Source organism: Cavia porcellus, unplaced genomic scaffold (genome assembly GCF_034190915.1).
Source record: "Cavia porcellus strain 051 isolate PalLab524CR breed Dunkin Hartley unplaced genomic scaffold, mCavPor4.1 scaffold_6, whole genome shotgun sequence".
NCBI lineage: Eukaryota > Metazoa > Chordata > Mammalia > Rodentia > Caviidae > Cavia > Cavia porcellus.
Genome location: NW_026947489.1, coordinates 6,223,769 through 6,249,986, shown reverse-complemented (window position 1 = coordinate 6,249,986; position 26,218 = coordinate 6,223,769). Strand labels below are relative to the sequence as shown.

General features: G+C 46.8%; 1 protein-coding gene across 9 annotated transcripts in view; it reads left to right on the top strand.

The window, feature by feature from the left end:
• LOC100720640 (neuronal acetylcholine receptor subunit alpha-7) overlaps positions 1–26,218 on the top strand; it is a 231,025-nt gene that overhangs the window by 167,160 nt on the left and 37,647 nt on the right. For all 9 annotated transcript variants that reach the window (XM_063249847.1, XM_063249848.1, XM_063249852.1 and 6 more), the window contains 2 exons: positions 11,751–11,795; positions 20,708–20,817. In XM_063249847.1, the coding sequence (XP_063105917.1) occupies positions 11,751–11,795; positions 20,708–20,817 (155 nt within the window). The remainder of the gene's footprint in view (positions 1–11,750; positions 11,796–20,707; positions 20,818–26,218) is intronic.

Below are 26,218 nucleotides of genomic sequence, written 5' to 3'. Positions count from 1 at the left end.
GTTACTAAATTTTTCATTTTGTGAAACTCCTACTTTTTTCAAATCTTTCCTCTTATATTTTTGATACCTTTAATACACTTAATCATACTTTCTGGTGCTATCCTATCTTACTTCCCATGTTAGAATCTCTAGAGTTATTCTGTTGATTTGCTAAGTGATATAGGGGGATGAAACTCCCAACCTACTAGATGTCCTGTATGAGTTCGTGTTCTCTAAAATTGAAGACCGAATTTTAGGGACAATGGAGCTGAAGAGCAGAATATATTTATTGAGAGAAAGAAATCCTCTGTCTGAAAGACAAACAGAAAGGGTCCCGAGTGGGTTGCCAAAGACTGTCTTTTTCAGGGAATTTTATAGAGTAAAGCCACGAGGTGAGGTTGGGTCCAAGGTGGGAAAATCATTGGAACTCGAAAGGTGGGCATGAGGTAGGACAAAACTGTGGTCAACCAATAAGATTAATTGCTCAGGTAAGGTTGATTAAATCTGGAACAAATGGGGAAGCGAGTGGCATAACAAGGGAGCATGCTTATTGAGCAGTGACTCTTCTCATAGGGGGTTGAGATGGTGACTCCAGGCTTCCTCAGGGTGATAGAGACCTGTTTAGAGTATCAGTCCTTAGGATGTGGGTGCAGTTGTTCGATCTTTTGTCTTGAGGTCTGGCTCACAGCAGGAGGTGTCTGTCTCCCTCACAATTCTAAGGTATCTGGTCTTTTGCACTGGATCCTTGGAGGACCTGTCTGACCACCTAGAATATTTCTAGTTAACTCAGCTGCCTGTCACACTATTGTTATAACTCGTGCCCCGGTATAAAATCCAAGGAAACAAGAGACCGAAAATTTAGGTAGCAAAGGCTTTATTTCCAGGCCTGGCGACCAGTCTCCGGGAGCCAATTTGGAGACTGTGTCCCAGAGACTGAAGGGAGGACTTTAAAAAGAGACTGGAGGAAAAGGGTGGGGGGGAGAAACAAAGAAACCTGCAGAGCCATCAAACTTGTTGACCCGAGTCTGGAAACTGTATTGCTGTCCACTTAGCTCTGACAATCTCGGGAGTTCCTGGTGTTTCTCAAATTACTCCCATCCTACAGACTGACATTATCTCGGAGTGGCACACCTGCAGCAATATTTGGAGAAGAAAGTGGACAGTTAATTATCCCAGGACAGCTCGTTTTCGCTAGTGGGTGCGAAGGGGTCAAGAGTTACAAGAAGCTGAAACTTAAGTTTTACAAAGATCTGATATCTAACTCATTTGATGCATACAGAACAAAAGGAAAGCACCGATTGGGGTTTGGGCCATAGTATTTCCCGGTAATTTCTTTGAAGCTAAATAGTTCTTAAACTTGGGGAAGGCTCATTTTATGACAGATCATCACCGGGTCAGGAAGAGGTCACCAGAAACCCAAATTCTTTATGGCCTAGATAGATAGGTGAGGGAAGAGGGAGGCAATAAGGCGCCATACAGAACAGAAAACGGCGGTTATGTGTCAAGGTCAGGTAAAGGGTTAAACTCATACGCAAATCTCTCTGCACACAAGCAGGTTACTTTAAACAAGTGTAAATTAATGGGCCATTCTAGTTTTCTTTAGCTCTTTAGCAGAGAATAGAGGCACCTAACAGTGATTAACAACCCTTGTTAGCTTGTTTTAGCACAACTTCTGTAGTTTGTAGAGGGCAACAATGGTTAACATATCAATTAGGTGAGATTCTTGCAATTCTTTACCGAGGAGAGTATTGCTCAACATATCAATTAGGTGAGATTCTTGCAATTCTTTACCGAGGAGAGTATTGCTCAACATATCAATTAGGTCACTTAACATATCAGTTAGGGAAAAAGGATAAAACAAAAACACATTTAGTAAGCCATGTTGCAGGTTTGCTATAATACACATATAATGAAGCTATTTTCTTCAGAGTACAACAACTATTATGTCTTTAACTTAAGAAGAAATTTGCACTTACATTTCTCTTGTCTGAATTTTTTGGAGTTTATTCTTGTCGATACAGTTTTTTGTCTTATTCATAGAGAATTTTTTATTCATATATTTTATATTCAGCATCAGGAGGACATACTCATTATCATGGTTTCTGGGCATAGATATTTTTTATTTTCTTTTGTTGATTTGTTTGTTTACTGCTGCTTACTGATCTGGAACAACTTTTTTGCTACCTCTATGGTTTGCAGGGGTCTCAAGACTTATAGATCATGCATGTTTGAAGTCTCCATCAAATGGGAGACAGTGCATTTCCAGGATCATGGACTGTCATGTTTCTCTTCTTTCAGTCAAGGCTGAAACAAACTAACCTCCTCTGTGTTCTACTAGTAGAGTTTTAAGATCTTGGTGCCACAGTGTCTGTGCTGTGCATCTTGTAGGTGGATGCGAGTTGGGGCACTCACCTGGCCTTTGTTGTAGAGTCAGCACCTTGCCCTCCGGCCCCTGTCGGTGCTGGTGGTGCTGGACACAGCTGTCCCTGCCTCTGCAGTCCTGCTGTAGTATCAGCTCCTGCATTTAAAATGTCCTTTTTAATTTCTTCTTAAATTTTGGTTTTGAGGATTTCTCTTGCTTTGTCGTGAGCTTAGATCTGCATTTAAAAAGTCATTTGATTTCGTCCGCATTTGTAGGTGTTTTGTAACGGGACAGTCAGTAGTATTTGCTTTTTGAAACCTGCCCTTCTGCAGGCCCCCAAAGCAGGCCCCTTGGTTGTCACCCTGGAATATTTAAGTCCCCCGCCCGCCCCGTGTCGTGTTGGTCACTTCAGCTCTGGCTGGGTTGCCTGTTTCACCTCCATCTCCCGCCTCTTGGATAACTGACTTAATCTCTCCTTGTTTCTCTTCTGCACAGACCATGGTGACCTCATGCCTTGCCTTTGTGCCAGTAACTCAATTTTTAGTCTGTTTTGTTCCTTTGTGTTTCTATGTAATCATGTTATTTCAGTTCTAAGGTTATTTATTTATTTTTGCAGTCTTTTCTTACATACTGATCTGTTATTTTGTTTTGTTTTTAAAAACATCTTTAATTTGATCAAGGTTTCGTTAAGTTGTGTAGTATAAAGGACTCCTGAAATACGTTTGTTTTCAGTTTGAGTTTTTCCAGACTACACTTTCTGTGTTAATTGTACCTGCCTGTTCTCCTTTATTCATTGGGTTCACTGCTTTTAAAATGTTATTTATATGTCACAGTCATTTACTTCTTCATCTATTCATTCACAATCATACCCTACCGTGCAGCTGTCATTCCACATGTCTTCATGCCTACTCACGATTTTCATTTTCAGTGGCATAATATGGATAAATTATATTTTATGTCATCCTTTCTATTTTGGAGACTGATTTATTTGTTTGTTAAACCAGTTATTCTGTAGAAATATTAAGGTCAAGTGACAAAAAGCAGAAGGCAGACTGTGTCACCACTTCTAACCCCTGCTCCTCCATGACGGGGAGGCTGGGAGGGGTGGTCAGTGGGTTCTAGGTTGCAGTAACACAGAAAAGGTCAGAAGGTCTTGTGGGCTACTTTAGGTCAACTTCACATAGCAGTAATGTGCTGTGCATTTCTAATACTACAAGTAAGGTGTCTGAGTGTTTTTACCAAAAAATTGATGAGTTTTGGAAGCACTAGGTGTGTTTAAGATGATATGAACATTACATCATAGACAGCTGTATCAAAATATTGCATGACACATCCCTTAAGTATGCCAAATTTTTATGTTTTGTATCCTCTAGAATAAATTCAATTAAAAAGAAAAGACACTGGTGAACTGCAGAGATACACCCGCTCCTGACTTCCATTCCCAGTCTCACCCTTTCCCGTCATCCTGACGCCCCTTGTTTTGGTTTCTTGCGGAGCTCCCTTGCCTTTGGGTGTCAGGTCTTGATAGGATGCATCACAGTGACTTTTCTGACAGAATCGTGGAAGCACCTGACACAGAAGCTGCCCAGATCTGTGCTCAGGGCCTCCGTGGGAGTCCGGCACCGTGCGCTGCTGTCTGCTATTAGTCCAGGCAGACAGAACCGTCAGGAGGGCTGTGTTTGCTGTAACCTGCACAGGATTTGTCTGGAAGCTGAGGCAGTTAGCAGGATGATGGCTTTAAGCGCTGAGGGAGATTTATTGTTTCTGTGCAGAGCTCGTTTGGAAGAAGCTTGATGGATGGACCCCCAGTGTGCCTGGGGCCCAGTGTCTCCCCTCCTTCCCCTCCATTTCACAGTCATCTTGTCGCATTTCTCCTCTGCTCTGCTAACTCAGGGCTGTTTCCTTCTCTGCCAGGAGGTGACCCAGCTCCCAGGCTGCGCTCCTGTAGAGCTACACCTGGGTGGAGGACCGGGTCAAGCTGCTTCCTGCAGAAAAGAGCCTGTCCATGACAGTTAAAAGCGTGCCCTAGAGCTGCCCTTCCTGCTGAGAAAGGCAGGGCACTGTGGTGATGGGGCCATGGAAGATGGAGACGGACGTCCACTGGGGAGCACTTTCCCAAAGCGTCTCATGTCCACTCACACATGAGCAGCTCGTCCATGTTGGAAATTACCTTGTTCCCTCGCAGCATGGCACAGGGCAGTGGGATTCACAGGTGGGAGACAGAACCCTGGGCATTGCGTGGGACACAGCTGCCCGTGTTTCCCTGGCATTCTCAAAAGAGTCATCGTGACCTGCCAGTTTTCTGGTTTGTTTTCATGTGTCTTTCTTGAGACTACCTCAGCAAGGAATTAAACACTAACTTGTTGGGAGAGGGCGGGAGGGAAACTATGTTATACTCTGTCTGGTTTTTTAAAAATTCCTTAAGCATTTCTCTTTGCGTTGTCCCTAAATATAGCATGTAGAGCTATGCAGGACGAGGGATGGTAGCTAAAAATAGAACGGAAGAATTCAAAGTCTCATGGGAAATTCTAGAGACAGACGTTTTCTGAGGACTGCAGTCTGTGAGGCGCTGAGAGGATGCACTCCCTCGTCACCCTGGGGGGCTGGGTGTTACTCTGCAGCAGCTTGCACCCGTCCAACCTGTCAGTGTTTAACTGCACAGTTAGAAATGGTAGATGACTGTAAACAGTTCATTGTAAGGAATTTTCCAGAATCTTTTTAGAAATACGGTGATGTTTTCTGACTAAAACCTCTGCCCTAGGGGATAAAGAGGCCAGTATCCAAGACTTGAGAGAAGTCATGTAACACACTCTCACTTGGGGGGTGTGTGTGTGTGGTACCGAGAATTGAACTCACAACCTCACGCTTGCCAGGCAGGCACTTATGCCACTGAGCTAAATCCACGGCATCACACACTCTCACGTTAAAAAGATTTTAATCCCTGCACTCACCCATCACAAAACCATCGTGAGCCCCTTTACCAGCATTGATTGTTGACCTCTACACACTTGGCTGCAAAGCCTCGATATCAGCAGGAATAAAACTATTGCCAGCTGGCGTGGTGTGCAGTGGTTTTGGGTTCTTATTGTCCTGAGCAAAGAATGAGCCGAGAGAATCAGTGAACATGAAGATGCAACTTTTACTTAAGTAGTAAGTCTCAGGATAGACTGCTGTGAGAAGAGGAGGGCAGCAGTGGCTCTGAAGTCAGTCGCCATCGTTCATAACTTTGGAAGTCGTTCTGCCCGTGTATCCCAGCTGTGACTGGACAGTTGTGTGACTGACAGATCACACTGGTCACCCACCTCTTTTCTCACTCTCTATGATGGCAGAGACCAGGTCTGCCTGTCCACAATATTCACACTGTAGCCTGAGACACAGGCTGTCAGCAGCCACAGAGTGAGCCAGGATGGTAACAGGGCACTGTACCCAACACAGGCCAGGCCAATAGGAGGACCAGGGCGTGTTAGGAGCGCCCAGCTGGAGAGCAGCTGCTCTTGAACTGCTGAGCTTCAAACTCATTTACCTTCTGACGGGTTCCTGACACCCCACCCCCATGTTTTATGTTCATGGGTTGTATCTATCAGTATTTACCGGCTTATAAATTTTAAAGCCCATTCACTCACCCAAAATGATAATCCCTTAATCTGGTAACACAAATAATATTTTAGGAGAAACAACTGTCTTATCCCAAACACAGTTAGTGAAAAGCAGTGTACATGTTTGCAGATCTTAATGCCTCATTTAATAGGAAAGAGCTGGACTGTGGTATCCGCTTCTGTGGTCCACGTGCTGCTGGTCTGCGAGGCCACGCTGCCCCCATAGAGCACTGAACTCAGGAGCACTGTGCTCCTGAGAAAGGGGAAAGAGGGACATAACTTCCGATGATTGTGAAGCAAAGTGTTGACTTCACCGAGTCCTTGAAGTCACCTCAGCAATCCAGAAGTTCCCAGAGCGTGCACTTAGAACTTATCCTGTACAAAGGCCAAAGGGAATTACTCCCCTTCCTCCTAATCACAGAGTTCTCTCTTTCATCACAGGGTCAGATGACACAGTGATTCAGAAGTAGTGTCCCATAGAGACAGCAGGGTGCGTCTCAACATCTACACTGCACGGCGTGACCCAAGGAGTTTATTCCACAATTGATATATTTAGGCATTTCCTTCCCCTCTTAATGGTAAAGTTGATATATGCTCACAGCCAAGCATTCACACAAATCGAAGATCCACAAAAGGAACTGGGAGCTCATCTATACTCCTGTTACTAAATGAGAAAATAATAGCACTAGCTTTGGTGAGGGGTCGTGACACCTAACTGGGTACAGGGTATGCATGTTTGTGACACTGACAAGAAGGCCGACTCTGTTTCAGGCTTGGTTGTTGTACATTCAGACGTCACTTGTGGTATCTTTGGTGGCAAAGTATGTTTTCACGTTTTGCTCATTTTTCTGTTGGATTGACTGCTTTTTTTTTTCCTGATTGATTGGTGAGAATTTCTTTCTCCCTCTGGATATGACTTTTTGTCTGACCTGCCATGTTACTGACTCAGGGAGAATCACAGACCTTCAGTTTATTATTCTGTAAAACTGGATGAAAAATGTTTGGTGTAAAAACTGAATTGGATAAAATAATTCATCCTTCCTAGAAATGCACAAATGTGAATTTGTATCATCCAGTGGCATTCTCTGCAAACAAGGACTTAGGCGTGGTTAGATCTAATTGTTATGTGTTTATTTTTCTCAGCATCTACCCAAAAGAAAAATATGGTGATGAGAACTCTGTAAAATAATATTGAATAATGGCCCCCATAACTTCCAAAAGAGTAATTGCTGTAGGAATTCAGGACAGCACATCATGCAAGATCAGAAGAGTTGTATGTTAAGTCTGATACACAATTATTCTGAGACTTTGGAAACTGCTCACATAAATCAAATCATGCCCTTCATCAGTGTGCTCAGGTTGATAAGAACGGGGGAATCCAAGCCAGTGACCTTGGGGTGCTCTGCTGTGCTGACCGTCTGTGAGTCGATGCTGGGTTTTGGTCCTGTCTCCTCCTGAGTCTCAGAGGCAGGAGGAATGCAAGTCCTTCGGGAGAGCGCTGTGGCCTCGCAGTTGTCACATGGTAGTAGCTAGTAGCTCTGAGTGACATTTCATAGATCAGATGGTGCTGCCTCTCATCTGCCCAGCTTGAGGAGACCTCGGTCCTATTTCCCAGGACAGAACATGAAAATCCACAGATACGGAAGCCTGCTGACTGGGGAGCTGAGGTCAGAGCCCAGGGGAATGTGCTCTTCCTGCCATTTTGCTGTATGGGGACAGAACAGTGCTAGCCAGGTGGTGGCCTGAGGATCTGTAATCACTGAAAGTCACTTTTCAGAGTGCTATGCATTCATGTTTATGTCCCCCAAACTGATGCTAAAATTTTATCCCCAAGGAGGTGGAGTCCTTGGGGGGAGTGGTAAGAGAGCGATTAGATCACGAGGCTGTCACCCTCGTGACACTCCTGCATCTGCTGCCCTTTGAGGGGCCTGTGACCTTCTGCCATGACACCAGAATCCCACTGCACTGGCTCCTGGATCTCAGGCCATGAGAAATGAGTTCCTGTGCTTTACAAACTTCTCAGTTTATGGTGTTTTCTTACAATGGCTTGCACAAATGAGGGCACAGCACCCATGCTTGCTAAGCAGCATCCCCAGGGTGATCATGAAATGCTGTTTCTCAGGGGGCTCCCCCAGGTATTTTGAGCCAAGGTTTAGCAGTTTCATCCTCCTCTCCTGCAAGAATCCTGGAGTCTGACTAGGGTGGTGTCTGGCTTGTGATAGAAGTGAGGGGGAAGTCACTTCTTCCTCAGGGTGTTCAGCACTCTCCACAGGAGGCTGGTGACTTTGGGGTCCGTGGACAGTATTGTAGTGCATGAGAAGGATGCTGGGTTTAATCCCTAAACAGGTCTGGGCCCTGGGATTGGAGCAGCGTGGGCACCGCCTTGTCCTAAATGTCCTGCTGCTGGAAGCAAGAGAGAAATGCAATATGCAGACTACAGGTCACCTGCCAGGCTCAGGGCCCTGCTGCCTGGCTTCCCTTCCAGCATGGAACCATGTAAACCTCAGCATGGAAGGAAAGGCAAGGCTGAAGTTCACTGTGCAGAAGCAGTCAGAGACAGGGCACTGAGCTCAGGCATAATGGGCTGGGGCTGCACGTGAGAGGGGTCCTGTAGGATGGCAGTGGCCTGAGAAGAGGCAAGCAGAGAGAGGTGGTAGGTCTATGTTTGGAGCTGCCCAGGGATAGGGAGGAGAGGGGAGTGTGCCTGTAAGCAGGTCATGTCCTGCTCAGGAGGAGGTCGCCCCAGGCTCATTATTGCCAGGTTCCCCAGAGACCTCTTTGAATAGTGAAGTTGGCCTAGAGCCCCACTTGGAGGAGACTGAGGCCTCCAATCATGGCCCCTTGACTGAAGTGTGGAGTCAGGGTCACCTGGGCGGAGCCTTGGTGATCACAGCTTTTTGGGAGTCCAGGGACGGAGACTCAGGGCTGGGTATATGAGGCAGAGGTTAGGGGATCCACAGATCATACTGTTAGACAGTCAGAGCTGATAAAAGCAAAGGCTTATGGGGGTGCCACAGGAAGACTCCTGTCTTGTCACTGTGGGTAAGGTCCACCAGCCTCTCTGATCGACCCTGTTTGTTCCGTCCGTGAGCCGGCCCTCATTACTGTATTGTATAACCCAACTCCCTCCTGCTCTGTTTTGTGTTCCAGGAGCTCCAGAACCACATTCCGTCCCCGCCATAGCTATCAGGCCAGTAGGGTGCATGGGACAGGAAGTGCTCTGTACACATTTGTTGAATGAGCTAAGGAGTGAATGAATGAATGAATGGAAGAAAATAAAATTGGGTATAGAAGAAGCTTGTGCACTGCAATGGGAGCTTCTAACTTGGTCCTTTGTGCCACCATGCAGTTGGAAAATGGTGAGCTGATCATATCTGTGGTCAGAAAACCATGTGTGGAAAGGGGCAGGAGATAGGTGTGTGTGTGTGTGTGTGTGTGTGTGTGTTCCTGTGCAAGTGTGGAACAGCATGTTGCCTGCTGTGTGTCGAGGTAGGGGTTTGAGAGACCTCGTCCCTGGGCTCTGTGCGTCGCGGGCTGGGGTGGGGAGGGCAGAGACTACCGGCTGGCAGCACCTCCTGCCTGGGTTCCCTCGGGCATCTCTGAGGGCTGCCTCTGGGGTGTGGCAGCACTGACAGCTGGTGGCTGGCTGTTGCTCATTGTTGATTACAGTTCCAAACCCGTGCCTTGGTCCCAGGCTGCCACGCAGCACAGGAATCCAGTGGCACTCTAATGAGGTTTCCTTTCGAAAGCTGGAAAGAAGAAAGCCTTTTAATTAGATTGGTAGTAATTGAGTTCCCAAACCACAGAAGCCTTTCTCTCAGGAGGGAAAGAGACAAATGCAATTAAAAGAAGAAAAGACACCTAGATGGAACCCTCACGAATTCTAAGTCCATTAATTATAACAGCTCCCTAGTAAGTTGAGCCAACAGGTAGAGGTCCTGAAGAGTTCAGCTGCAGTGCCCAGTGATAGTGACACTGAACAGAGACGTGGACACATGTGCACGTTAGCTGTGGGCCCCTGTCTGGGGTAGCTGTTCAACGCGATGTGCAGAGAATTGTGAATACGACAGCTTTTTACCACGAAGACATCTGATGTGTTTTGTTTTGGAAAGGGAGAAACAGTTCTTCCTGTAATCAGCTGGCAGCTTATTCTGAACACTGCCCCCGGTCTGGGCCCTCCTAGGGCAGTCCTTTTTCTTTTTCCAGACTTTCTCAATCCACCCATCTCAGTCTCAGAAATACTCAGCAGGTGACCAGCTGGGCAGTGGCGCTGAACAGAAGGCGCCTTGCAGCCTTGCACATCGCATTTCGGGTGGGGGTGGCGTTCAGTTCTCATTTACATCCCTGCCCGCTGGCCACGCCTTAGCGGGTGCCATGGACTTCTCACTATTGGATGTTTTTGGTGGCTGCCCTTCAGGGAACCAGGCCAACTGTACAGCAACTCAGGGTCTCAGCTTGTGGACAGGTCTTCCTGGGGTCAGTAAGAAATACTTTCCCTGAGAAGGTGTCAGTTGCCAATGTAAGGAGTCTAGGTTGGACCTGAGGGGTCAGTGGTTTGATAACAGCTTGCTGGTAAACCCTGCTCAGTCGTCTCCTTGCAGATTCTCTTCTCGTAGGCCTTCTGGGTTTGGTCAGCTGTGGTAAAGTGCCCGTTGCAGTCCAGGCAGACAGGCCACGTTTGCCTCACCTGTTCTTTAATGGTCTGCTAATTTTCAGTGACTGTACTCAATATCTGAGATGAGGTGACAGGGAGAACATGCTGATTTTAGCTCCCAGCTGGGAGTTTCTTTGGTCTGTGGTGAGACCACACATTATGACAGGAGCCCTGGTAAGGAAGATTTTTTAGCTCATGAACAGGAAGCAAAATAATAGGATGAGAAACGGCAGAGGTTCCCAAATCTACTTCAAGGTCATCCCAGGGATCTAAAGGCCTCACATTAGGCTCCACTTTGTGAAGGTTCCACCACTTTCCAGCGGTGCCAAGCTGGGGCCTCGCCTCTGATACAGGCGTCTTCCAGGGACACTGAAGTTCCAGATTGTTGCGGATGCCCTGTGTGAGAACAGAGCCACCAAGGTTGATGCCCTGTCCCACGCTCCTGGGTGATGTAGACCTGACACCAGCCCAGCCCCACACTCAGGTGTTTTGTAAATGTGGAGGAATGAGTTCTGGGGTCTGAACGAGCCACGTGTGAATGGCTGCTTTGTAAAGTCACCTCGCCGCTGTTACCCTGCCCCCCAGACAGGATTTTCCCTGTGGGCATGGTGCCTGGTGAAGACAGGCTGAGAGAAGAGAAGCCCAGACCCAGGGGCGCAAAGCAAGAACAGCCTCCTGGGGGCCGCTCCGCGGGTGCAGTGAGGCGGCTCGGCACAGGGCCTGGCTTCCTTTCCTGGTGGAGGGAACCATGTAATATTTATGTGTATTTAAAAGTGTGTAAATTTTAGTAGTAAACTTGACTTTAAAAAATTGGAATTTGCACGACATTTTTAAAGTATATAAATTACAAAATAAAGGATAAATAGCTAAGTCCTTAGCAAGCACCATTTCTGGATGGTAGGACTGCCTGATTTTAATTTTCTTCTTTATGCTTTGTCGTCCTTTGTAAGTGCTGTATAATAAATGTGTATTACTTTGGAATAAATAGAAAAGCTTAGCTCTGGGAAAATGCTGCTGGCTTACATTTGCAGATGCTTGGTGCATTCTAATTTCCACACACAACAGTGATCCCCAGTCAGATCCCTTCATGGACAATTGTATCACTCCTTTTGTAAATCATATGAGCCATATTTATGCTGCTTTTTCTTTTTTATTAAAGGACGAGAAGAACCAAGTTCTGACCACCAACATCTGGCTGCAAATGGTGAGTTAAAGCAGTGCAACTTCTGCCTGCAGGTCTGCCTGCTCTTGCTTCTGAGGTGCATGTGCTCCATTTGTAGGGAAAGCAGAGTCCCCGTGGCAGAAGCCAGGCTGTCACCCCTGCCCCATACATGCCCGCAGTGGATGCTGGAGGGAGCGTGCTGTGCACTCAGTTGCTAATTTGCAGAGTCTGATAGGTTGCTATTGAATATCCAGGACTGAATGACAGCAGGACTGGGGTAGTACTGAGTTATTGTGGGAGACAGTGGCAGTTCAAAGCCACTTCACCCATGAAATAAGTTACCTGACCACTTTTAGGTGGCTGCAGGCTGCACTGTCACTGTTGCCCAGCACGGCAGCACCAGCCCTGCCCAGTGTGCGAGGCACTGCCCGCTGCACCCCCGAGAACTGCATGTTTGCGTCACACCAAGTGCTCCTCTGCCAAGAGTCTGTCCACTCCACATTAGCGATGCTGCCAGAATCTTGAAAGGTTTCATAGGTTGAGTGTCCGTAATCCAGAAATCCATGGTCTGAAAGGCTTTGAACTCCCAGACTTTTTGATTGCTTACTTGAAACTCAAAAACTTCAGATTTTTGGATTTTCAGATGTTTGAATTAGGGGTGCCCAATCAGACTCTACACCAATCTTGCACATTCTGAAAAGTCCTACAAAATCTGAAGCACTTCCTCTGGTCCCAAGCATTTTGGTTATGTGATAGTCAACTTGTATTCTCTTCCTGGATTGTTAACTTGACTGTAACCTAAATTTAATTCATTGCAGGTGATGTCACTTCCATCAAATTGTAAATGTTGGGATTTAATTATAAAACTGTTGATCTCTTTTACGTAGACCTGAAATACCACAGCGATTCTATGCCTGTATCATTCATTGAAAAACCATATGAACATATCCTGCTGTAGCTGTCAGCTAGTTTACATAGTTCTTTTCTTCTCTTTTACTGCATTTTATTCTACTTTTCAGGTAGGATTTTATCCTAATAAAAATGATTAATACATTCAAAATAATATAAAATAATTTCATATTCAGTAGTCTTTTATTAAACACACCACCTTGGTTTACTCAAGTGTAAATGTTGACAGACATTTTGCCTTCAAACCATAAAGATTTTTCTGCATTGATTTAAGATTGATGCATAATTCAGCAAGGTGACACAGACTGCAGATTTTAACATGCAATTATTAAACAGTTTTTAAATTGGAAATTCATGTCTGTGTCAAAGATGGGGCCTTGTTTTGAATTAATCCATGTGTCTACAGATGACTGTTTTTTACTTCTAGAACAATATAGTTGTCATCATCTATTGTGTAATGCTTTTATTAAGAGATTCATGAGCATCATATTGGCAATGAAAGAACTTTGTTAATTTTATTCAGTCCTTTGAACTTCTTCCAGATCGTATGACAGCAGCGTGGTTTTCATCAAATACCTCAGCTGACAACTCACTAGTTTCAGTTTTACTTTTTTGAAAGCAAAAATTGAAAAAAATCAGAACCCATCTGACTTTTGAAAGTATGTCACCTCACTTTTAATGTGCTCCCCACTAAGCTGGATGCACCTTCTGTTTGGTTCTGGTCAGGGTCCAAAGGTGAGGAAATGTGCCCTTCTTAGGGGAGGGGAGGGGGGGGAGGGGAGGGGAGGGGAGGGGAGGGGAGGGGAGGGGGCACAGAGGCTCCCGGCTGCCTTGGGCAGGCGGCTGTTCCTGGGAATACATGCGCAGGTGAGCGATGGAACAGATCAGATCCACTTCGAGCCCTCCGCCCAGTGTCCCAGGGGTTCGCTTAGCCCTACCTTAATGGATGAGGAGGGGCCTGTGGGATTTCTCCTGCAGGATATAAAGCTCCGTGCTTTCTTGACACCTGACAGCTCTTCTCATGTGCCCGCTTCTGCAGGCTCCTCTCCCCAGCCCTGGGCGGGGTCTCGTGCTGCTCTGGAGGCCAGCCCTTCCCCAGGGGCTGCGTGGGCAGATCTGTCTTGGAGCCTGCCGGGGCTCCACAGCCACTCCCCTGCCTCTGGCATTGTCCTGGCATCTGTGGGTCATGCTCTTGCTGGCTTCTTCCAGTCCGTTTCAGCTGTGTAAATTGCAGGCCCATTTTGCTCACACCGGAGACCTCAGTGTCACTCTGAACACGTCTTTCACACTACATCTGATCCATGAGCAAATCCTGGTGTCCTGGTCATCAGAATCGATCCAGGGCAAGCACGTGAACCCATCGCTTCTGCCCCGGCCTACGTTGGCATCAGGTCTAACATTTCAGAGTGTGCTGCCAGTTCTCCTGCCAAACCCTGGCCTCCCCTGATGGGGTCTGGTGCAGGATAGCAGCCAGCGTGATCCTTTAAGTTCAGTGAAGTTTCTGTCACAGGCACCCAGGCTCAGACCCTGTAGGCCCCTGTGTCCCTGGGAAACGGGAACTTCGAAGTCACCTTCACTTCCCTCCTTGCCTGGAACTTTTCTCTCCATCCTTGCCGCCCTCTTCCCTGCTGAACTCCCTGTCCTCTTGATGTTACGGATGCACATGTAACCCGAGCATATTCCTACCTCAGGCCCTTTGCATTTGCTGCTGCTCCTGTCTGGAAAATTATTTTCCAGGAACTACTTAATTTTTACTTCTTACTAGTCACTTCTAAACAGCATCTTTTTGGTTGCTTCCTCCCTGAGCTCCTGTGTACTGTCCCAAACCATCTCTGCTATCTCCAGGCTAGTGCCCTACCCTGCATTCATCTGTATCCACCCCCCTGATGAAGTGCCAGGGAGTGTTCCTATCTCTGAGCTCCGTCTTCAGCGGCCACTCCTGTTTGCTTTGCTTTGCTTCCCTTGTCCTCTGGAGTCCTTGTAACCATCGGACCTTGCACACTCGCAGGCTTGCAGGCTTCTTGCCCGTGTGTCTCCGCCCCGCTGGCACAGGTGCACCAGAGGGCAGCACTCTGTGGGATTAGTCCGCTGCCTTTCTCCGGCCCCTAGCCCACCGCTTCATTTCCAGCAGGTGATGAATAACTTTTCTTCAATGAGCAAATGAAAACAGAATGTCCCACGAATCCCAGAGAATCTCAGATGTGACACAAGATGAAGCCAGCTCTCCGGAACCTTGGAGGCTTTAGTAGAACCCTGGGAACCCTACAGGAAGACAGATATTTTACCCATGCCCCTTAAGGAAGGAGCTGCTGTTGACATTTTTCTAAGAGAGACATCCATGTGCCACGGTCAGGTGTCTCTCCTGGTGCCCACCTCTGCAGCTATTGGTCAATGGTACGGGCTTCCAGGTGAAACAAAACCGAGTAATAACCTATTGTGGGGGCTCCCCTTGCTGCACAAATAAACCCCTTTGCTTTGGAGATTGTCATCAGAGACCTCTAAAGTTCTTTGACCTAAACTTGATTTCTGTGACTTACATTGGTAGAAGCACCTGCAACCTCATTTTTTAAAAAGTGCTCCTTTACTATTGAGTTCCCTTTTGGGGGTGCCTGCTGTATGGAGGGCAAGAAACAAGGCCATGTGAGGCCACCCAGAAATGGGGGAGACCCATTTTCCACCTTTCAACCATTTCAATTCAGGCTATATAATTAATACATTTAAAGAAATGTTGCCTACTAAAAGACGATGGATGTTTGAGGAGATGGGAATGCTGATTACCATAATTTGATCACCACGTATTGTGTACGCGTATTAAACTGTCCACACTGTACTCCATAAATGTATTTAATGATATGCCAGTGAAACTTTTTAGTCACACACAAAAAAGTAAAAAATAAAAGGTTGATGAAGCAAGACCAGCTGGTTCCTGAGAGACACGGGGAGATAGGCTGCTGGTTGGACTCGGGGACAACCCTGCTTTGCAGAAATCAGAGGCAAGGAAAGGCCTCGACTCTTCTAAATGGTCCAGTCTGGGAACGGTGGCATTGCTGTGTGTCCCGTCATTGTTCATGCTCATTTGCACAGGCTTTCATGGAGCTGGGTAGTAACACTGACCTGGAAAGTGATTCTGGAGCTGACGCTGTCTTGCAATGGAACTTTTAAGGCATCCCAAGAATCTTGGGTTTATAACAAAGCTTAACAGTCAGGAAGTCCATCCCTGGACCTCATTGCTCCCTAGCGCAGCCTGGTGTTTCAGGCTGGAGGACCTGTTGCCCTGACCTGGCCACTGCAGAGTGGAGTGTCTCCCAGAGCAGGCTTGGCTGCTTCCTTGGGATCATTTCTGGACGACCATCTATTGATTCTTGTTCTTGTGTTCCCTGACTGGCGCCCTGTCTGGCTTAACCCAGCCTGGGAGTTAGCCACATACAAGCAGTGACACCCAGTACTGAAGGCACACAGGGCCAGAAACCCCAGGGACAGCGGGGCGAGTGTGCAGGGGGTCTGCAGAGGGTCCAGCAATGGTTCTCAGCCACGAATATCTCTCTGTCTCTCTCACTGTTGCATGTTGCTGAATTCCTGTTCTGAAAAATGAGAATCCACATCATCTTTTCTCCAGGGTATTTAAATGCAGTTTGATCTTCTGCAAATGGTATATTTTTTTATATCTAATAAAGTTGGAAGAGGCAGAAAAGTTAAAGAGAAAATGAAATCAAATTCCCTTTGACCTGCGGTTTGTTGATTGTGTTATCTGTCTCCCGTTGTCCTTCATTTTGTGTGACTTCCAGATCATCCTGATAACCTGCGGGAAGGCAAAGCTGAGGATCTCTCAATTTACCGTGCCTGGTCCTGGAGGAAGCAGTGGATGTGTTTTCTCTGTGGATGTCTTATCATTTTGGGAGGCCTGTCAGGCATAATCTGATTTAATGTATGAGAAGAAAGACAGAAACCGTTGCCATTTTCAAAAAGATATCTGAGCCATTCAGAGACCCGCGTTCACTTTTTGAAAATGTGTCTTTCCTTATTTTGGAATCTTGATCACTTTTCTGCCTTTAGATTTTCCCTTTGTTCTGTTTTTAAGCTCTTAATTCTGACTGTAGTATTCTAACAGCATTCACTTCCAGAAAGGCTGGAGCGCAGACCGTTCTTATTTCTAAAATGCTCACCTTTTCAGTTTCTGTGTTGCTTCCCCCGACACTGCTTCCCACCAGCTCACAGATGCGCCAGCCTGCTACACTGTGCGATCACATCCTAAGGTTAGGGGTGACCCGTCACTGGGTCCACCATCAGAAAAGTTTCAGAGTTTCAGGGACAAGAGGTGGAAGCAGGCTCCTGTTCCTTCTCTAAGATCAAAGTAACTGGGTGGAGAACTATTTTTAAATTTTTTTTTAATTTTAAAAACCAAAAAAAGGAACCAAAATGAGACAGAATTTTTTAAAAAAGGAAGTTAGCTCTAGTTGATATTATTGCATATTGTTGTCTTAAAATTTGAAATTCAGGTTTGGCTGGTGTTTTCCAACACCCACCAACCAGTTCTGTAACTGGCTTCTGACATTACTGACTTTAAATTAGCATCTGCACTCCCAGGTCAAAGACCCAGTCCCATAAGACCCCCCCCCACTACAGACAGCACTGTAAATGGGGTGTCCACTACTCCCATACTTCCAAGTAGCTGACTGTAATTCCCGAGGTTCTTACAACCTAACCCCAACCTCCCCTTCCCTGGGGGTTCATAATCTTCTGGGACAGCACATGTTCTCAAGCAAACACTTTACCTATGTTTACTGGTTTAGTCCAAAGGATGAAACTGGAGCTGCCGGATGGAACAGAGACAGGCCAGGGTGAAGAGAGGGGGCTGAGCAATGTGGCTGTCTCTGGGGTGCAGCACCTTGCTGTTAAAGAGACTTTACAGCCAGCTGATCTCCAGTCCAGTCCTCCACCCTCCACCCTGAGATGGGGAGGAGATGCGGTTGAAGCCTCCCACCCCTAGTCCTCACATCCCTGGCTCTCGGGTGCCCAGCCCCAATTTTGATCCACTTCACGGCTCAGCCCTGGGTGCCATGAGCTCAGGTGTGGTGGAAAGGAAAGGCCTTCTTTCACAAAAGATGCTTTTAGGAGCTCTGTGCTAGGAAAACCAAATGCATTTCTTATACTATAATGTGTTTTCTTAAAAGAAAACTCTCCCTCTTTCTGTCTCACTACATACCCAGTTGAAGAAGAGTTTCAGTGAGGGAGGCGCGAGAATCCAGACTGCGCACTTTAGGTCGGCAGCTGTCCCCGCCCCGTGTCCCCTGACAGCCCGGTGTGCTCTCCTTTTGAACACTTGATGAGAAGGAAGCCCACAGTGGGGGAGCATGAGAAACCAGATTGTTCTGCATGGGGAGCATGGAGCTTTGGCATCTTGGGGATCCCTGATGCTGCTTTTCAGCACCAGCATATGGAGACCATGTCAGGTGCTGTTCACAAAGTTTTGGGCTTCTGACCCCAAACAACCCAAGGTCTGAGTAGAAACAAATACCATAAGAAAACTGCTTTTTCCTGGAACCTGATTCCAAGTGCCTCTGTAGGAAACTGAGGGCTGGCAGCACAGGATCATGCCCAGGTCCTCAACTCCATGCTGCTCCACCTTTGGCAGCAGCTCTTGTGTATCGTGGGATTTTGCACAGTGGGAGAATCTGCTTTCTCGAAAAGCCGTCACTTCCCGCTTACCTGTGAGGGGTGCGTGGTTTTCACCTGAGGCTTCACACACGCTCTCATTTCACTCTTAAGGGCCTTCCTGTGAGTCTGAACACACCGGAAGAAACTAGTCCGGGGAGGGCGATGAGCAAAGCAAGCCTTGCTGTGAGCCTTGGTGCGAGCTCAAGTCTGGTTCCAAAGCTCCCTGCAGCTGGTCCTCTGCCCTGTGGGTCAGCATGGCCTTGGACACAGGGAGGCCAGCGTGAGCAGATGGGCAGCGCTGTCAGGGACGGTGTGCATGCTGTGCTGTCATGTCACAGATGTACCAATGCAGACTGCCTTGAAGAGCTAACTCTGGGGCAGCCCAAAGATTGCTTTTCATGAGATCAGCCAGGCGGTGCAGTCAAGTCCTGAGCCAGTGATTGACTGAGCCTTGGTCTCCATTTGTAAACAGGTACAGTCAGCACCTGACACCTTCGGATGGTGGTGAGCAGGGGCGCACCCCATACTGATCTGGGGAAATGGCAGGGATGCTGCCCTGTCAGCTGTGGCTGCAGGGTGCACTCCACTGAGTGTGTGCACAGACAGGAGGCTGCTGGCAGTGTCTTCAGATAAGTCTGAGCTTTACCAGCCAGGTGTTCCATTCCTGCGCACTCTCTTCTGGCTGTCACTGTAGCAGACGGAGGAGACAGGTGCTTGCCTCTATCTAGAGCCCACCCACCTTCACGGGCCCACCCTGGGCTCTGATGGGTGTAACAGTGAGCACTGTGACTAACCAGTCACATCTGTGGCCATTCCAGAGAGGCCCTTAGCTTGAGATACAGGGCGTGTAGGGCAGGCGCAGGAGTTGGCATGGAAGAGTTTCGTGCTCAGAGCAAGGGAACAACAGAGCAGCAAATGCTGGCTGGCACTGGATGCTTCCAGAAGACAGGAACTTGAAGACGACCAGCCCTTGTCAGTCTTCCCCTACATCAACCCCCAACCTATTAGAGACCCCAAAGGGCGGGTCTCAGATGCCATAGGTGATGCTTCAGAATGACCTCCATTAGCCTATCAAATTCTCTGAGGTTCCTTGCAGTAAAAGGACGTCACACCTGGAAACTCCCTGTCCTTTTACGTCAGTGGTTCCAGAGCTCAGATACCTTTTTCAGAGGAGGATGGGGAATGGAACTTTTGCGATGAGCTATGTCCTCGGCCTTTTAAAAATGTTTATCTTGAGACAAGATCTCATTCTGTTCCTCTGTTACCAAAGTTGGGCTCAAACTTGACATCCTCCTAGCTCAGCCACCCAGAGTTCTGGGATTGCAGGCGTGTGCTACCATGCCCGGCTCTCAGATAACCTCTGGATGCTGTCTACCCTCCCCAGAGTGTGGAAGGCTCTCTGGGGCATGATCTTGGACCTCTTCCTTGTTTGCAGAATCAGAAGAAGCTCTTGACCCACAGCACCTCATACTCAGTTCCTGAATCTCAGCAACTCTAAAAGTTTGTTCCCTTGCTGTTTTTTAACACTGCCTCGAATTCATTTGGTGTGAGATCATCAAATTGAAATTGATGCGCAATTGAAACATTTGTCTCTGAGTGTAAATATGTATGTGAATTTTGATGCAGAAATAGCAGTGTGTGTGTTACGAGGGAGCCCCCTGATCCCAGCTGGCGGGGCTGCAGCATGGATCTTTCTACAGCTTGAAGCCTCAGCTCTAGAACATGGGAAGGGTCAGCAGTGGGAATAGATGCAAAATGGGGTCTCAGTGTGGTGTATGCGTCAGGGCTGCTGGGCCCAGAGCACCCAGCCTGACTGTGTCCTGCTGCTGAGGCCCCATGTGGGTGTTGGTGGGTTGTGGTTCAGCAGCGCCATCCTTGCAATGAAATCAGATTCACATTTTAAAATCTGCCCTCAGAAGATTCTGAGCTCTTTCCACAAGGCTGCACAGTGCTATTTCGCGGGAATAAATGGTCTGCATTTCCACAGCCTGGCTTTTATTCGAGTTGAAATAAGTGAATTTATTTTTTCAAAATGTCCTTACAGTGAAAACTTGGAACACAGAATCGTTATTCATTTGGCTGGAAGGAGCCCATCCACCGCAGGAGGAGAGGCCTGGAGCGGGCGCTGGGTCGAAATTAGCTTTAATTCTGCCATCTGAGTGTGGTCATGGCGACAGCAGGACCTCAAATGTGATTTTTATGCTGTTCATAGTCATTTCAGAAGAGATTATTTAATTCCCAATTTACTTATATTTTATAAATAACAACTCAGTTATGTAAATATATGTCTGGGACTCTTTTTGGCTTTCATCTTACCTAATAATCTCTTACAAGAAATATAAGTAGGTCAGGAAGCAAAGTGCTACTAATACTATTGTCTGTGTTGTCAGTCTTGGACAGATCACTATCTGCAATGGAATATGTCAGAATATCCAGGCGTGAAGACTCTTCGCTTCCCGGATGGCCAGATTTGGAAGCCAGACATTCTTCTCTATAACAGGTATGCCCATTGATTGGACAGAAGGAGAATGAGCCTATGCTTGCATGTATGTTCAATGAAGCACATTTGAATACATTACAGAAATACTAAGTACATCATCTCTATTACTCCCATTGAGGCTTTGCAAGGCAGTTCTGTCTCCCTCTTCTGGGATGCTCTGTGTTTGTGTTCAGGCTCAGATTGTCCCCCCCCCCAGTGCCCAGGATGATCCTATCCATAGTGTCATGAGTATGTAGCATGGCTTCTCTGCATATCAGAGCACGAAGTGTCCTCGTAGGGGCACCGCCTTTGCTGTCTGAAGAGCAGCAGTGTATAATCTAATATAGAAGGTGCAGGCCCATGGGATGCACAGCTGGAGCGTACAGTTCAGACCGCATTTGATTTGTTTCTCATTGCAAAAGTGACTGAGTTCATGAGGCCTGTCCTCTCCAGCTGCTCAGGGAGGTGTGCTGCACAAGTCATATATATGACATAAGAAAAATAAACAATAGTTATGTTATAATAGTCCTGCTTATGAGGGCAGGAAATACGGGCTTCATCAGTAAACTAAAGCCACTGCCCAGAGGGAAAGGATCTAAGGTGGGTACATTTCTAAAAACCATTAAATTTTTTTGTGAAATCATGTCATCAAATACAGAACCTAGAGCATCATTTCTCTGTTAAACTGTGATGACCAGATTCATATAAAAGAAAGTTACTTCTTAACAGTTGCCCTGTCTGGAGGGAGAAGGCTTTTCTGACTCAAAATACACTGTGACTGTCACTTGATATACTTGATGGTCACTCAGTGATCCCTGTCAGCCAGCAGATGCTTCTGTGTCCTATGCTGGCTCCTTCCAGAAGAATGACAAACTCCATTTCTTTTGTCAACTTTTAATTCTTTTTGTCTTCGTCGCTGTGATCACATTTGCCTTGAATAACTGGGCTGGTTTCTAGGAGACGAGCCACTTGGTAGTCATTGCCATTATTTGCGTCATAAATAAAGCTCAGAAAACTGAGCTTTGCAAACCATCCAAGGCCACTGTAAGTGGTTCCTCATTGAGTGTATAAAACACATGAGCTTCTGTGATTGGTTTTGGGTCATCTGTTTCCTGGGGATGGGGAGGGACTGTGTTAGTTTGCAATGACTGCTCTAATGAAGTTCTGCAGAGTGGTGGCTTAAAAAAATAGACGTTTGCGTGTTTATAATCCTGGAGGCCAGAAGTCTGAGATCTACTTGTGGGCGGAGTTGGTTACTTCTGATCTCCCGTCCTTGGTTTGAAAGTGTTTGCTTTCTCCTGTGTCTTCCTCTGGTCCCTACTCTGTGTGTCTGAGTCCTTTTCCTGTTATAAGGACACTGGTCAGATTGGGTTAGTGACCACCCTAATGACCTTGTTTTACTTTATCCCTTTAAAGGCCCTGTCTTCAAATATAGGTACATTCTGAAGCACTGGGGCTTAATGTTTCAACATAGAGATTTTAGGGAAAAAACATTTCAGACTATAACAGGAGCCTTACAGTTGAAAATGCACAAGCATAGGGTTAGGGCTGACAAGTCTAGGTCCAAATTTTAGCTATATTGTAATATTTACTGTCTTTATAACCTTTAAGTCTCTGATTTGCAGAAGGGAAACATGACAACTTTCTAACAATTGGGAAGGAAATCTCTGCAGATGTGTGTAGCGTGTCTAATGTACTTGGCAAAAGATAATTATTTAGTAATGGCACTCGTCTTCCCAGGCATGAGGACAAGGGTTGCTGCATAGGTTAAAATGATAATTTAATAATGCTAAAAGAAACAACGTGTGTCATCATTCCTAATTCAGCTTTCTTCATCTGAAGTCTAGAATAAATTTTATAATACGGTAGAATTTCAGAAATGAGGCTCTGAGAAGTAAGTTTATGGTTATATGTTAAGACTGTTAATTCTAAAACATAAAATGCTTGATGATTCCAATATTCTGGCTAATGAAGAGTTACTAAGTATTTTGTATAATTAAATTTCAAGGAGCAAACACACAGCAGTCTCTAGCTGACATATGACACTGGGCACTGATGAACCACACCCACCTTAGCCCAACTGAGGTCCCCAGCTCTGCTCCTGTGATTCCCCACAGGTGCTGCCCTGCCACATGGCCATGTACTTCCATCTCCCCAAATGCCTGTTGACCATCACGCCCACCAGACTCCCTCTTGGAGCCTGTGGTGCCTGCCGTGGCATCTGCTTCAATCTTTCTAAACAGTGAGATAGAGGAATTCTCTTCTAAAGTAACTGCTGAATGTACAGCTTGCAAACCCACATGAACACAATGTGGAATTAACAGGTAACAGAGAATATCTAAACCAATCACAGAGATCAGACCTGTGCAGACATAGACACAGAATTTGTATCAGGGTTCACTGGGAAACATGTAATATAAAGATTAATGATAATTAATGATTATCCTACTTTTCTCATTGCTGAGACGAAATGCCGGACACCCAGAGTTCAAGGATGAAAGGTTTATTTAGCTTACAGTTTGTAGAGGTTTCAGTCCATAATCGCTGGCTACACGGCAGGATCGCGTGGCAGATAGGCGTCACAGAAGAGAAATAGTTTATGGTGGGCAGAAGACAGCAAAGCAAGCAAGCCACTAAAGCAGTTTCTTTCTTTCCCTTTTATATTCTATTTAGGCTGCCTCCTTTCTGTTCTTAGGGCAGTTAGTGCTCATACCCAGAACTATGCCAAAGCAATCAGTGGACTGATTTACTGATCATATATCCTTGGTCCCAGCCTGTCACATTCTAGATACAAACACCTCTGAAACAGCCCCACTTATGACTGCATGAGGCTTTGGAGGAACATCTAGATACAAGCCATAACAACAAGATAGGCTAACAATAGCCACTTGCAAAGTCCGGGGTGGAAGAATGCAGGAGAGCCACCTGCACACTGGAGACCAGGAGGATCCTGTCAGAAGTCACAGCCCTGGAGCTCACTGCAGAGTCCTGTTCGGGTCCATATCTGAAAACCGAAGGGTCTGAGCTTGGAAGGCTGCAATCTCTGATGGCAAAGATTGGAGCTCCTCTGAAGAAGCAGACATGAGATTCCCTTCTTTCCCTTGTTTCTCCATACAGGCTACAGTGTTACTGGTTGGTGCCACCACACCCAGGGTGGATCTTACCTCTTCAGTAAGTCCACCATCCAGGTATACCCAGGACTGTGCTAAACCAGTCATGCATTTTTGTCAAGGTGACATCACAAATAGCATCTAATATCAGTTGTCTGTTACAAACTAGCCCACAATTAGTGACTTAAAAAACAACCAACTCCTATTACTCCTCACAATGCTGAATGACTGGCCCACGTGGCCGGCTGTCTGTTCCTTGTGATGCTGTAGACAGCAGTCAGCTGGGGCTGGAATGCCCAGGGATGCCCTCACCCTGCAGGGCTGGCCTGGCTGGCAGGGGTGCTGCCTGGACGAGGGGCTTAGCAGGGCTGAGAGCTGAGTCACCTGGGTTTTCTTCCTCTGTATGTGTGTAGCTTTGCAAGGTCTAGATGGAAGGAGGGAGCAGGATGTGACAGGTATTAGGAAGAGGAATCCAGAGGGTGGCCGGTATGATATGGTGCTGCCAAGAGCAGCAGCAGAAGACATAAAGGAAAGGAAATAAATCGTATCAACAACTGGGAAACATTAAACAAAGGGACCAACATCTGACACAGAAAGTAGTGAATGCAGGGTTGTCCTTAGTAGGATTTGGACCTTTTGATATTCTGTAATTGGGGATTTGGGGAGATGGGAGCTTTCTGCCAGTTTCCAAGGTATTCAAAACACTGTGTTCTGCTCAGAGACTCATTGTTTGGCTCATTAGGATGTGAATGAAGGTGTAAGCGCTTTTCCTAAAGGAGGGGTAAAAATGTCATCACTCAGTCCCGGTTTTAAAGATCTCTGATTGGCTCTGATGGTGCCGCACATATTTCTGCCTCTCTTTCAGTTTGATATGGGAGCCCAGAGGAGAGGCACTAATGGTGTTTGAGATGTGATGCATTTTCTGTGCTTTGAAGAGGCTGGTCCACTGCAAAACCGCTATCTCTGCATGATTTCTGGAAGGGCTACTGCATTTCCTTGATGGATGGGGAACCAGTTATGAGCTGCCAGCCAGCTGGCTTGGCTGTTCGGAGGAGAGGATGGTATTGATGAAAGCGTTGCCCAGTGCTGAGTCCAGTAGTTTCTCCCTTGCTTTATTCTGCTTTGCTCAAAACCTCCAGTTGAAGGATTTTACTAAACACAGTGTTGCTCAAAGTGAGAGCAATTACGGATGTCTCATCACGATTTCCCCCTTTGGATGGAATTAAAAGCCTTGCTGGTATCAGCAGTTGGCTTGCAGGAGGAAAGTCTGAATCCTGGAGACATGGAGGCCGCCTCTGCCCCCTTCAACAGCCGCCAAGTGCCTCGGCCTCCCTGAGCTTCTCTGCTTTTTAGTTGCCTGGTCAAAAAATTCCTTGGAAATAATGGAAATCTTTTTTGATGAATATATACAAAGGTACTTTTCTCAGCTCTGAATTTGAGAGCAGCAGGGAGTGTCAACCACCTCTTCCCCAGATTGCACAAAGCAGCATTTTTAAATCTGTAGGCTGGAATCTTTCTTTGCAGGTTCCTGTGACCCTGGGCAGGGGGCAGTAGGTGCAGGACACTGGGGATACAGAGCAGTCAGCCTGTACGGGCTTCTAATTACGTTCACCAATGAGATGCCAATGGGAAAGGATTAATTCGCTTGTGAAGAGTCTTAGATTCCCCCACAGGAGCCAGCCAGAGCCAAGGATTTCGGTGTAGTTTATTTGGGCAGTGATACCAGGAAGCATTATTAGAAGAGGGGAAGTGAGGCAGAAAAGAAGGGATTAGAATGTAGGGCCCTTCAGAGAGCAGACTAGTGCTTGGGCAGCTGGGGCCCATTCCCACTAGGGGCTCTAGGAGGGCAGCTCAGAGCTACCCTGTAGAAACCGGGACATGTATCGCTGGTTACCTTTAGTTACATGTTGAGAGATGCTTCCAACAGGGTCAGCAGCCTGTCCTCTGGCCCGCCTGCCCCATGCTTGGACTCAGTGTACTTTTTGCAGGTCCTTGGAGGAGGCAGTTGACACAGGAAGGATGAGTGTCCCGGGGGCCCTCTGTGTCTCAGGCAGGCAGACTGTACATCCTGGTTCCAGTTGCCTGTTCCTTGGCCTGAGTTTGCATCCATCTTGGCTTCTGGTGGGGAAGCTTGGGAGCCACGTGACAGTGTGGGAGAGCACCCTGGACGCAGGCGGACCACCGTGGTGTCCTCACAGTGCAGGCCGGAAGGTAGCAGAGAGAACTGGCCAAGTAGAGCCTGCTCTGCATTGTTGTGGGTTACAGCTGCTCCACCATCAGCTGCTGTGTGTTTGCTGAGTTACCCACGTGTG